At 39.6% G+C, this 12,303-nt stretch overlaps 2 protein-coding genes across 3 annotated transcripts; one reads left to right on the top strand and one right to left on the bottom strand.

The window, feature by feature from the left end:
* Positions 1-2,388: 2,388 nt before the first annotated feature.
* Positions 2,389-4,391, top strand: LOC136423948 (chromatin accessibility complex protein 1-like). The gene is made up of 3 exons (XM_066412348.1): positions 2,389-2,454; positions 3,499-3,622; positions 4,270-4,391. Exons 1-3 carry the CDS (start codon positions 2,389-2,391, stop codon positions 4,389-4,391), a joined length of 312 nt encoding a protein of 103 aa, XP_066268445.1.
* A 1,864-nt stretch (positions 4,392-6,255) lies between these two features.
* On the bottom strand, positions 6,256-12,005 carry LOC136424458 (uncharacterized). 2 transcript variants are annotated; one of them, XM_066413061.1, is made up of 6 exons: positions 11,741-12,005; positions 10,742-10,782; positions 10,452-10,503; positions 8,526-9,286; positions 7,559-7,700; positions 6,256-6,923 (listed from the first exon to the last, which is right to left on the bottom strand). In XM_066413061.1, exons 1-6 carry the CDS (start codon positions 11,904-11,906, stop codon positions 6,730-6,732), a joined length of 1,356 nt encoding a protein of 451 aa, XP_066269158.1. In that variant the 5' UTR covers positions 11,907-12,005; the 3' UTR covers positions 6,256-6,729. The 2 variants fall into 2 exon arrangements, with proteins under 2 accessions (XP_066269158.1, XP_066269159.1); XM_066413062.1 differs by lacking the exons at positions 10,452-10,503; positions 10,742-10,782.
* Positions 12,006-12,303: the final 298 nt, after the last annotated feature.

The raw sequence follows: 12,303 nt of genomic DNA on the forward strand, positions 1-12,303 counted from the left end.
CTTGCCTTCTTAAACCCCCGTCACAAATCAAGAATTCAGCTCGGCCGACGTGTCGGCGAGCTTCAAATGGGTATTTTCGGCCGAAGGACGGCCGACGTTCTGTCGATTATGCGGGCTTCGGTCGATTTTTAGAAATCAAATTGATCCAAATATGCTCGGGCGATTTTGAAATTCGGCGAGCTTTGGGCGATCTACGAATTCGGCCGACGCTCGCATGAATATTGACGCCGGCTTAAGGGCGTGTGTATTCCCATATAGGCACGGGCGTCAAAGTAAAAGTTTTCATTTTAGAATTGGGTCATTCCATTGACCCAATTTCAACCTTGCTTTCTCAAGGTCGTGTGTGCAACAATGTAGGCACGGACGTAGGACGGAAAGTTTTCCTTTTAGAATTGGGTCATTAATTATTCCATTGACCCAATATCAACCTCGCCTTCTCAAGGGCGTGTGTACACCCATATAGGCACGGACGTAGGTCGGAAAGTTTTCCTTTTAGAATTGGGTCATTTCATTGACCCAATTTTAACCTTGCTTTGTCAAGGGCGTGTGTACACCCATATAGGTACGGACGTCAAACAGAATTGTTTTCCTTTTAGAATTGGGTCATTCCATTGACCCAATTTCAACCTTGGCTTCCCAAGGTCATTTGTACACCCATATAGGCACGGACATCAAACGGAAAAGTTTTCATTTTAGAATTGGGTCATTCCATTGACCCAATGTCAACCTCGCCTTCTCAAGGGCGTGTGTAACGTTACACCCATGTAGGCACGGACGTAGGACGAAAAAGTTTTCCTTTTAGAATTGGGTCATTTCATTGACCCAATTTCAACCTTGCTTTCTCAAGGTCGTGTGTACAACAATGTAGGCACGGACGTAGGACGGAAAGTTTTCCTTTTAGAATTGGGTCATTAAATATTCCATTGACCCAATTTCAACCTCGCCTTCTCAAGGGCGTGTGTACACCAACATAGGTACGGACGTCAAACGGAAAAGTTTTCATTTTAGAATTGGGTCATTCCATTGACCCAATTTTCAACCTTACTTTGTCAAGGGCGTGTGTACACCCATATAGGTACGGACGTCAAACAGAATAGTTTTCCTTTTAGAATTGGTTCATTCCATTGACCCAATGTCAACCTTGGCTTCCCAAGGTCATTTGTACACCCATATAGGCACGGACGTCAAACGGAAAAGTTTTCATTTTAGAATTGGGTCATTCCATTGACCCAATGTCAACCTCGCCTTCTCAAGGGCGTGTGTAACGTTACACCCATGTAGGCACGGACGTAGGACGAAAAAGTTTTCCTTTTAGAATTGGGTCATTTCATTGACCCAATTTCAACCTTGCTTTCTCAAGGTCGTGTGTACAACAATGTAGGCACGGACGTAGGACGGAAAGTTTTCCTTTTAGAATTGGGTCATTAAATATTCCATTGACCCAATTTCAACCTCGCCTTCTCAAGGGCGTGTGTACACCCATATAGGCACGGACGTAGGGCGAAAAGTTTTCCTTTTAGAATTGGGTCATTTCATTGACCCAATTTCAACCTTGCTTTCTCAAGGGCGTGTGTATACCCATATAGGCACAGGTGTCAAACGAAAAGTTTTCATTTTAGAGTTGGGTCATACCCAATTTTAACCTTGCCTTCTGAAGGGCGTGTGTACACCCATATAGGCACAGACGTGAAACGGAAAAGTATTGTAAGTATGTTATAGAACACTTACGAAGTTTTGCTAAAGAACAGTATCAAACCTGTCTTAAGTTGGCGGGTATAACCCGTTTGATAATGCAATCTTAACGTTGTCCATGGAACGGTTTTCAGTTATAATTCGGAGGGTATAAAAGCCAAAAATTTTAACAGTATAACTAGAAAGTGTGCCAGAACATTATATACAATGCCATCGTTAACGTTACTTTAAAACGTGTACTACAGTGGGCCGCCTCCTTGCGCGCTTCCCGCCCGAACACAGTCAACTGTCATCAGAATCAACACGAAACATTTCTTTTGCTTTGTCTTGCCAGTATTCTGCCGTCAAGCTGAGTGTGACCCGGAAACAGTGGAGTGTCGCCCTCAAACCACATGCCGCGAAACCCCCATGTGGTGCGTTCTTGGTCCGGAGTGTAATACTTAAACCATAGGGAAAACCTTGGAAAATGTGTCATCTTTAACTCGAGAAATCTTGCTTCTTGGAGAAGTTAAGATACCCAGCTTTATTGCAGGGGCTTGAGGAACGTCTTGACATTACGAGGACACATCTATATACGTGATTTGGCCTTTCGTGCGAGAACTATTGAGTTTTTACGTGACCATGTCTTGTGCCTCAAATCGGCGCGTAACACAGAACAAACCTGTGGTTTTGCCTATGGCTAGAATAAAAACCATCATGAGAAGCTCGGCAGAAATCACAAATATCGGGCAGGAGTCGGTCTACCTGGTGGCCAGGGCGACGGTGAGTTCTCTGATCATTTGGTTAATGAATTCTAATACTTTGATTAGCATCGTGCATGGAAAAGAGGGAGGGGGCAACATTAAATTACCTAGAAAATCCTTCCAACACGCAAGCACAAGTCAGCAAGAGTTAGATACTTAGAGAGACAATTAATTTGTAACTGAACCAAGCGATAACAAGCACCAAGAGACCACGTATAGCGAATTATGATAAGCGTAAAAAAGGACAACAACAAATTATGAATATTTACCTAAAAATATGTTACCTGTACTTCAGAACATACGGCATACAGCAAGCTACAGCGTAGATCAAAGATCCCACCTTAATCCCTGTTTTCTTTATTATAATTATTTGATAAAGCCTGACTTCATAGACATTCTAAGTTCTTTAAAATAATTTATCACTACCCGTAAATTCTATAGAATAGTTTTTTTCAAATATTTTTTTTTTTTTTTCAAATAAAATTGAACAAATTAATGGTAGGTTTGCAGTTGGTTGGAGAAGGAGGGTGTTAGGGGTCTTTCAAATTCACAGTTGGCACACAGAGTGCCATACTAGTACTCTATTCTGCAGACAGAAAATAATGACCAAAAATATATAATGTATATTAGTGAGATGATTTTGCAGTGATGTGGTCAAACAATAACTACAAACAAAAAATTAAACTGCCATGAATATTTGATATCTTCATCTTCATTTAGGATACCCTCTAAAAACCCCTGAAGGGGTATCACTGAGGGGGGGTTAGGCCTGACGGGCTATGGCAGGGCGGCAAGCCTGGCCTTAAAGGCCTCCACTGAAGGGGCTTGTGCGATATGCCCCGGCAGGGTATTCCACTCCTTAACCGTGCGTGGGAAAAAGGAAAGTCTAAAACAATCAGTACGTGCTGAAGTGAGTTTGTATTTAAGGTTATGGCTAGGCTAGCTTTGGTTTGAATATTTGAGGAAATTCCAGAGAAAAAAAACTGACACCTGTATCCCTTAGACTTAAATGTTCTCTCTCAAAATGTCTTCTGATCATAATATTTTCCACTGTATCTTGCAGGAGTTGTTCATCCAACACTTGGCTACCGAGGCCTTTAAACAGGACCCAGAGACAACAGACACCCTGGCATACGGAGACCTGGCAGAAGTTGTCAACGATGCAGACAATCTGCAATTTCTCGCTGGTAAAATATGATATTTATGTACATAATTAGCATGTCCACATCATGACATGGCACAAGTGGTACACAATCTAGCTATTTCGCAATATCGACTTCTGTGGATCCATGGGCGGGTGTTCGATCCGATTCCAAAGGTCTGCCCCAGCTCCAGTCCGACAAAGTGAGGGATTGCATTTTTCATTTTGGATGGTGACTTAAACCCGATGGCCCTGTGTATGAGGGAACCCTCAGGTTTTAAACCTATGCATGTAAAAGACCCCAGAGTAACTTACAATGTACATTGTATGTAAGAGTGACCTGGTATGCTTGTGAGTTGTACTTCAATTTCCCCTCAATTTCTCTACAAGTGCTTGTATGAAGAAAAAAGGATTAATACATTTTGTGTTCTGAGCCCAGAAACAACTAAGATCACTTCATTTTCAGTATATAAAGCCTTAAATAATTTTTTTGTAACAAACGTTTTGTCTGGTTCAGGGGACTACTAGTAAGAAAGTAAGATATCATAAATAAAAATAATTCAAATTTGTATGCTTTCTTTGTGTATTCCAATGGAAAGAAGACTCTAGATATTGCAAGCATTTTTCTTCTTTCTTTTGGACATTGCTGAGCTTCTATTCTAAAAATGTATTGTTCTCCAAAACTCTCTCTAGACGTGATCCCAAAGAAGATAGTTGTTCGAGACTACCTCCGAATGGTCAGGCAACAAGAAGAGGAAAAAGAGAAGGCCAAACAACAGAGTCTGCAAGAAGAAAGGGAAGATACAGACTCTTAGTCCTAGATTTAGCCATAATTTGTGAAAATTTTGGACACATTTTGTAGAATCCACCTATCCAATGTTCGCGACGTGATTGAATAACAGTCACCAATAAGCTGTCATCTTTCAGAAATTGACTGGAAAGTCGTTGTTTTTGTACATATTTATTCTGGTACATTTCCTTTTTCAAGTCCAACAAGGATGTATACGTAGTATCAATGGTTTAATTATGACCACTGTGTTTTTTGGCGATGCCTAGAGGTAGAGCCTGTGGACTATTATTGTATTTGGTTTGTTCCTGTTGTGACTGTATGTTGTGTCTACATTGAGACTGGGAATTTTCACCAATATATTTTGTTTAGCTTTAACATGTTTTACGATAAGTCTGAAAGATACAAAATGTAGTGTATCCCTCTTTTAGATTTGTTTATATATAATCCACCAGATTCTTACAATATGAAGATGAAGATACATTCATGGGCTGAATGAACTCAAAGTTACTGCATTTTTGGCGATGCCACAGGGGTGGAGCCTTCTTTATTACATGTTCATGTAGAGTGATGAATTACAGTAAACTAACTAAAAGAAAATCATAACAGAAAGTAATATTTCTTCAGAAAAACACAATTTTACACTTCAGATATTATTGATCTGTGGAAATCAAAGGAAAAATGAAGGAGACTTTCATGAAAAAAATTAGTAAATGTTTGTACAAGTTTTGAATAAACTTTATTCTGCATTGTATCCCAGTGCTTTGTGATGCTGTCTTTTGGTCTGACTTGCATAGATTATTCTCCAACATACGAGTTTCCTATATAAATTTTTATACATTTACAACTTATATTTATTAGCGTGATGTCCATCTTATTCTTGATCTAATACGCTTCTCTGATTGCTTTCCTGTTGAATAGCATGTATGGCATGTATTTGTAAAGATCTCACTGAACCTGAGGCACGTTGGCATTTTTGCTGCGTCCTAAACTGGATTTGTGTTACATTGACTTGATTATGAGCGCTCTGTCAAATTGCCCAATCACAGCGAGGTCGCCAACGTGCCACAGGTCCAGTGAGATAGGGGCTTAAGAGCTCTGATTGGCTATGAGTCATGCTAATATAGGATGGATTCCAGGCTACTACTACAGTACTAGTATTCACATTTATACCAGCTTTGGCTCAAGACTTAGTTACATGTATTTACAAAATATATTCTTGCTATATTGTCTGCATAGGATTTGATATTTTGCAGTATAGAAATTTAAAGTCAAATGGCTTCTGTTACTACCAGTAAATTTCCTTTTTTTGCCATATATATGAAGTATGAAATTGGCTCATATGATAGAAAAATTATGAAATCTGCTCATACCATTACAAAATACATTTTCTTCTGCAAACTAGAATAATTCACATTTTACAAAATGTATACCAGCTTTGGCTCAAACTATTTACAAAAATATATTCTTTCTATAATGTCTGCATAGCTATAGGATTTGATACTTTGCAGAATAGAAATTCATACCAGTATACTACAAATTACATTTTTTGTCCTACATGCATGTTTTGGAAATATTCCTATACATGTAAGTATAATTCCAAATGATCCTTTCCTATCCTTTAAAAACAGGTCTAAAAATAGGGATTTGATTTATTACAGTGTCATGCAAAGGCTATAATTTTGATTCAGCTCTAAGATATTTAACAGATTATCTTTTTTATACATGTATGATAGAAATAGGTTAACAGTTTAGGCAGTAGTTAGCGTTTTTGGCAAGATGATCCATGTGGTAAAGAGGTAAAGGTTACATGTACATAGCCTTTTTGAGGCCATAATTAGAGGCAGTGGGTCATTACCCACTGTGAACAGAGCATGGTACTGCGGAAGACAGAGCCCATCCCTCTCCTTCCATTGCCTCGTAGTTTTACATCCCCAGCCAAAGTCAGGTACCCATTTTTACACCTGGATGGAGTGAGGAAAGATTTGGCAGGTGGAGTATGCCTTTCCTAAGAACAGAATGTCCTGAAGGTAATTTACATGTTTAAAACATTTCTACCAGATCTTTCCTCCCCATATTTATCAGTACGTCCTGAAGGTAAATTTACTTGTTTAACATTTCTACCACTAGATCTTTCCTTCCCATGTCTATCAGAATGTCCTGAAGGGAATTTACTTGTTTAACATTTCTACCAGATCTTTCCTCCCCATATTTATCAGTACGTCCTGAAGGTAAATTTACTTGTTTAACATTTCTACCACTAGATCTTTCCTCCCCATGTCTATCAGAATGTCCTGAAGGGAATATACTTGTTTAATATTTCTACCAGATCTTTCCTCCCCATATTTATCAGTACGTCCTGAACGTTATTTACTTAACATTTCTACCAGATCTTTCCTCCCCATGTCTATCAGAATGTCCTGAAGGTTTTGCAGGTTGCAGGCCGCCATGCCGTCCTGGTCAGCTGTTCTCTGCCAGTGTCGTAGAACGATCTCGGCGGCGAGCAGACCGTGCTGGGCACTGCAGTTGTCAATCAACAGGACGTCTTCAACCGTGAGTCCTGTCGTGTACATAATAGTTTTCATTATACTTGGCATATGTAATTTAGGGTTTGATTGGTCAGTAGTTGATTGTATTACAGTATATAATTATTGTACACGTATTACAGTATGACAGTATTTTGTATGTACTGTATTCTTCAATTTGCTTCCTTCTTCGAAACTGAGTGTCATAAAATCATTATGGCTCTAGCTCAGAAAAGTGATCTGTAAATGTCTGTAAATGTACATGTAGAATGCCCTCTCCTGAAAAAATATGTTTCAAGAATTATCAGAACTTAATATTGTGAGAAATTGTTAAAGTACTATCTTGAACTGTTTGCAGTGGTTTTATTTTCGCACAAAAAATGACACTGGGAATATGTTTTTGTGCTTTTGTATGATATTATGTTGTATCGACCTTGGACTTTGAAAACATTTTGAAAACCTCCTTTAAACTCCAATCCAAACATAAAATGAATATTAAAATCCCTGTTGAAATAGTTAGATTTACAGTAATGTCCTGGGTTTTTTTCTACTCGTATGTTATCATTTACGTGTTAGGGATAGGGTTGCTCAAGAGGAAAAAGTTTTCAGTTTACAATACATTAGAATATACATTTCATATACATAATCACAAAGTTATAAAAGAACCCACCCAGTTTTCCAGCCAGGATTTTCCAGTTGTTGCCAGTATTGTAGAGTCGTAGGCACAAGTCTGAGAACTTGTGATACGGGAGGCCAAAATTACCCCTATCAACCGCCTGTTTCTGTATCATCTGGACTATGGTAATTGCCACCTGTACGAGTGATGGGAAATGAGAGTTATTATCATGTTTGTTTGTATAACCGGTAAACTGCTTTAAGTCGTAACACACCAATTTTTGTACAGTACATAATATACAAGTTGGGGGTGTCCCTGTGGTGTAGTGGTCTGCGCTTCTGTCTCTCACCACATCTGGTTCAAATTACTTGGACCAGAAGGACTGGGGTTCAAGCCCCAGGTAGGACACCTCTGGACAAGAGGCGCATTGAGTCATACCAAAGACTTTATAAAATGGTACATACTTTACAGTATGGAAGTTAAACACACGTCACTGCCAGTGGACTATAGCCCCCTGCTACAGTGATTGCACCACAGTGTGGCCCAGGGCTATGAAACGGAGATGGGCACCGTCTATACATCAATAATGGTGTGGGAGGATTTTAACCAACTAACATATACAAGCTGCAAAAGACCAGGTTTAAGGTTTGATCCACTCACACCAATGTCGAGTCTCCTACTTACTTTTTTCGATAAATATGGTGAATAATAGAAATGAATAAAATCTGACAAAAAGTATCATGACTGTTCTCTTATTGATAGTGAATAGAATAAAAAAGCAATGTCTAATTTCGCTTCTGACTTTGAATCCTAGAAATTGTATATTGTACAGCACTGTAGATTTTGAAATGTTCATGGTGGTTTTATTTAGAGGAATCCAACATGAAACCACAACATTGTTAGCATTGTATTACTGCTTATTAGTAATTTCAGTTTCAAACAATATCAAAATCTCCTTTCCTTTCCTACCGCAAATTTTTTTAGTCACGTAAAAATAATTGAATTACTGTACTGTGTGTACCTTGTTTCCACCTAAGCTCAGGGCTTGCACATCCAGACTTTTTCTTCCATTTTGGTTTTCAAGCGGTGTTTTCTTCTTCACTTTGAAGTGTGCGGTGTCTTCTGCAATTGTCTCCATGCTTCCAAACAATCCAGCTTTTGGTCCTGTGTCCTTTTTGCGACCGCTGGGCGATCGCTTTTCTTCACAGTCTCCCTCTCTCGAAGTTGAAACTCTCGGAATCTTCGGGTCTTTTTCTGCGACGCTTTTTTCGCTTATCATCTCATCGAGCAGCGGACAGCTCACAGAATCTGGTAGGTTGGAGCAAAGGGTGTGCGGTTCAGAATTAGTGGATTCATCCAAGCTCACCGATCTTCTTACTTCCTCTTGGTGTCTGGCGTTCGCGAGGGCTTTCGGACGCGTGGCTTTGTCCGTGGACATCGAACTGAGCGTTGAGTTACATTCGCTTCTCTTGTTTGCAAGCACGGAAGCTCTTGCCTTTTCTTTTGGAGGCGGTGTTTCTTCGTTAAGATGTAGAACTCTGTCTGGAGTGTTGTCAGGAGATGTGACTTTTGGGAGAGTCTGCAATCTTTCTTCATCGTCAAGTGCTGGGTTGTCAATATGGCCCACTGGTCTTTGTTGTGGAGTGGTCATCTTCAAGGAAACCATTATTGGAAGTCGTGGGTTAAAGTTCGGTTCTTGTTCATGTCGACGAATGGAGGAAACTTGTACTGGGTCTGTCAGTCCAACTGCTGCTGGGGGAGGGTCAATATCACTTGTAGGGCCTGTATTTTGTGTAAAAAAAAACAGAAAAGCATAAAAGAATGGAACCTGTTTGTCTGCCTGTCTGTCTGTCTACCTGCCTTACTGTCTGTCTACATATCTGTATGTTTGTTTGTTGACAAACTACCTTCAAATGCAACACACCAGTTTTGTACATTTAGTTTCAAGAAGCTTAGGTCCAGAGCGATAGCCTAAGGTTTGATTCGCTCACACAGGGAATGACCGGCCTAACTCTATTCTTTAAGTTTAAGCAGATGTTTAGTAGTGGCCACATTTCTTGAGGGAAGGAGATGAAAAATATCCTGGCCACTACTACATGTAAGTCCCCCGACTGAAACCTCTGCTTGGAGTATACCTCTACTCTTGTCAATAACTATTTATTTATTAATTGGTTCAGCATGTACATGCCAGGGTTACCCAACTAGCCAGATGCTATTACTAAGGGCTGTATAGGACTGTAGGTTTTGGACCATCTCACACCGGGGCATGCGCCTACTCTTTTTCGAAAGGTGTGGTGGGTTCTTTTACGTGTGCGGGGTGTGGCTCTCCCCAAACACGGGACCTCCTTTTAACGTCCTATCCGAGGGACGTCCCTTACCCTAGATGAGCTAGGTACTCATTTACACCTGAGTGAAGTGAGGAAAGTCGTGTTAAGTGCCTTTCCCAAGGGCACAATGTCAGGGCGCATGTCCAGACATGTCTGGGGGCTGCTCGGGTTCGAATTCAGGTCCCCTTGTTTGAGTCAAATGTTCTATCCATTATGCCACACGACGCCACACAATAACTATAGATGGTTTTCTAACATGCACGAGGTGTAGAACTTTTCAAACATGTGCACTCGCTTTTACGTCCTATCCAAGAGGATGCCCCTAACCAAAGCTAAGACCTCATTTGTACCTATTATTGAGGACTTTCAGGTATAGAGTGACTTTTCCTGCATCGTAACCTGTCAGAGATTCAAATCCAGAACTTTTCGATTCTGATACTCAACAACCCTAACCACAAAATCACCATTAATTCAGAGAAATGCAGGGAATATAGAAAGCCTTACTGAATCTATAGTCGTGTTTTAAATTTTGAACTGCAAGTCATATTTTTTGCCAATGGTTACTAGTAATATTTTACTACTGGACTGTCTGAAGATATTGAACTTAATACTTAACCTACCTGTTTCAACTGTCTGGATGTTAAACTCTGGCAGCAAGACTGGCAAAGAAGTCTATTAAAGAAAAATTCTATTAGACTTTAAGTTACCAGAGTATTACCAACAATCTAAAAAGATTCTAAAACTTCCTTGAAGTGATAAACGTGCAATTGAAAAAGCATGTTTAACATTACACAAAGCTGACAGTGCCAAAATTAGAAACGGCCAGATATATCACTTAGTCTTTATCAGTACTTAAATATGATATTGCAATATAATGTTACTTGAACAAAGAAAAAGGCTACTGATTTACCTCTTGCCTTGGTGCGCTACCATCTGTACTTGCCCCATTTTCTAGAAACACAAAACAAAACATTTTTGAACTGACAACTTGTTAGTCTTATCATAAGGGGTCCTTCCCTCTGGCTAGTTGGGCAACCCTACATGTACATGCTGAACCAATAAAAAACAACAAATTAGTCTGATCATAAAGTGGGTATCCCACTGAAGCTGCGGCACGTTGAAAGAGCAGTAACTCAAAGAAATTTATCAGTAAAAACCAAAATCTATTCACGCTTTGACTTGAGTGTTTTGTTGTCTTTTTAGTCGTTATATATTTTATTATATACCCATTGTAAAGTCAAGGGTAACACAAATTTGATTAAGAACACAGCCGCCAACGTGGCACAGGTCCAGTGACTAAGGCTTTACAAATTAAAAGAAAAAAAATCAGTGAAGTGGAGCAAAATCAAATGATTTTAACACTTGACATTGCAGGTACATGTATCTGTAAATCACAATAATGTGAAACTAGCCTGCCTGGTATCTAGCTTATTCTATCTCTGGTTTACTCCTCTAATTGCACTCCTGCTGAGTACTCAAGATGATTATTACACATTAAAATGATAATGAGAAACAACCTCAGCTACAGGGCCCAAACTTACACCACTTCAATATTTACAGTACATTGATATTATGCGACTGCAAATACCCATTATCTCAAAGCAGATGTTACCAAAGACTTTATAAAAATGGTACATACTTCTGAAACAGTATGGAAGTTAAACACACTCCACTGCCAGTGGACTAGCCCCCTGCTGCAGTGATTGCACCACAGTGTGGCCCAGGGCTATGAAACGGAGATGGGCACCAACCTGTACGTCAATAATGGTGTGGGAGGAGAGGTTCGGAGGTCAAATCATGACAGTATCCTAGCCCCTTGTTTACAACAGAAACTGATAGCTAGAAAACTGTCACAGTTGTTCCTCCCAACATCTGCTTGGATATTAGACTACATGATTATATCTTATACCTTCTGATGTTGTTGTCTTTCTCCTCTTCCAAACCCAGATTGCTACCACAGTTATAGACATCAGCGCTCCAAATGCACAAATTAACACAAGTTCTCCTGTGGTGAACACTTGGCGTTCCTTCGGTGAACTGTTGTGTTGTGCATCCAGCTCCGCTATTCCTGCCATCTCCGTTGTTGTTGTTGTTGTCTTTAAGGTTGTAACATGAGGAGTTGTAACAGTTGGGGATGCAGCTTTCGCTGTGGTTGTCAATTGAGCTGTATTGAGTTAGAGCAACTGTCAGTATGTGCAAAATGTACAATGTACATACAGGTTTTTAAAGATTTTTTTAATGAATAAGTCCAGCCAACTACTGTAACAGTTTCTATTACTTAGAGACAATAACTGCAACAGTTAAATAATTGTTGTCGGGACCTGGTAAGCAATACTCCTACTTTCAATTATTATTTCAATGCATTATTCTTTTGTGATAGCACAGCAGAAGAAGTGTTACAGGTATCAAACTTTTGAATACAAATTTTGTTGGAAAGAAACAAAAAAAAGTGATCCTGATCCAGTTAGGGTC

The sequence above is a fragment of the Branchiostoma lanceolatum genome, chromosome 18 (assembly GCF_035083965.1).
Source record: "Branchiostoma lanceolatum isolate klBraLanc5 chromosome 18, klBraLanc5.hap2, whole genome shotgun sequence".
Lineage (NCBI taxonomy): Eukaryota > Metazoa > Chordata > Leptocardii > Amphioxiformes > Branchiostomatidae > Branchiostoma > Branchiostoma lanceolatum.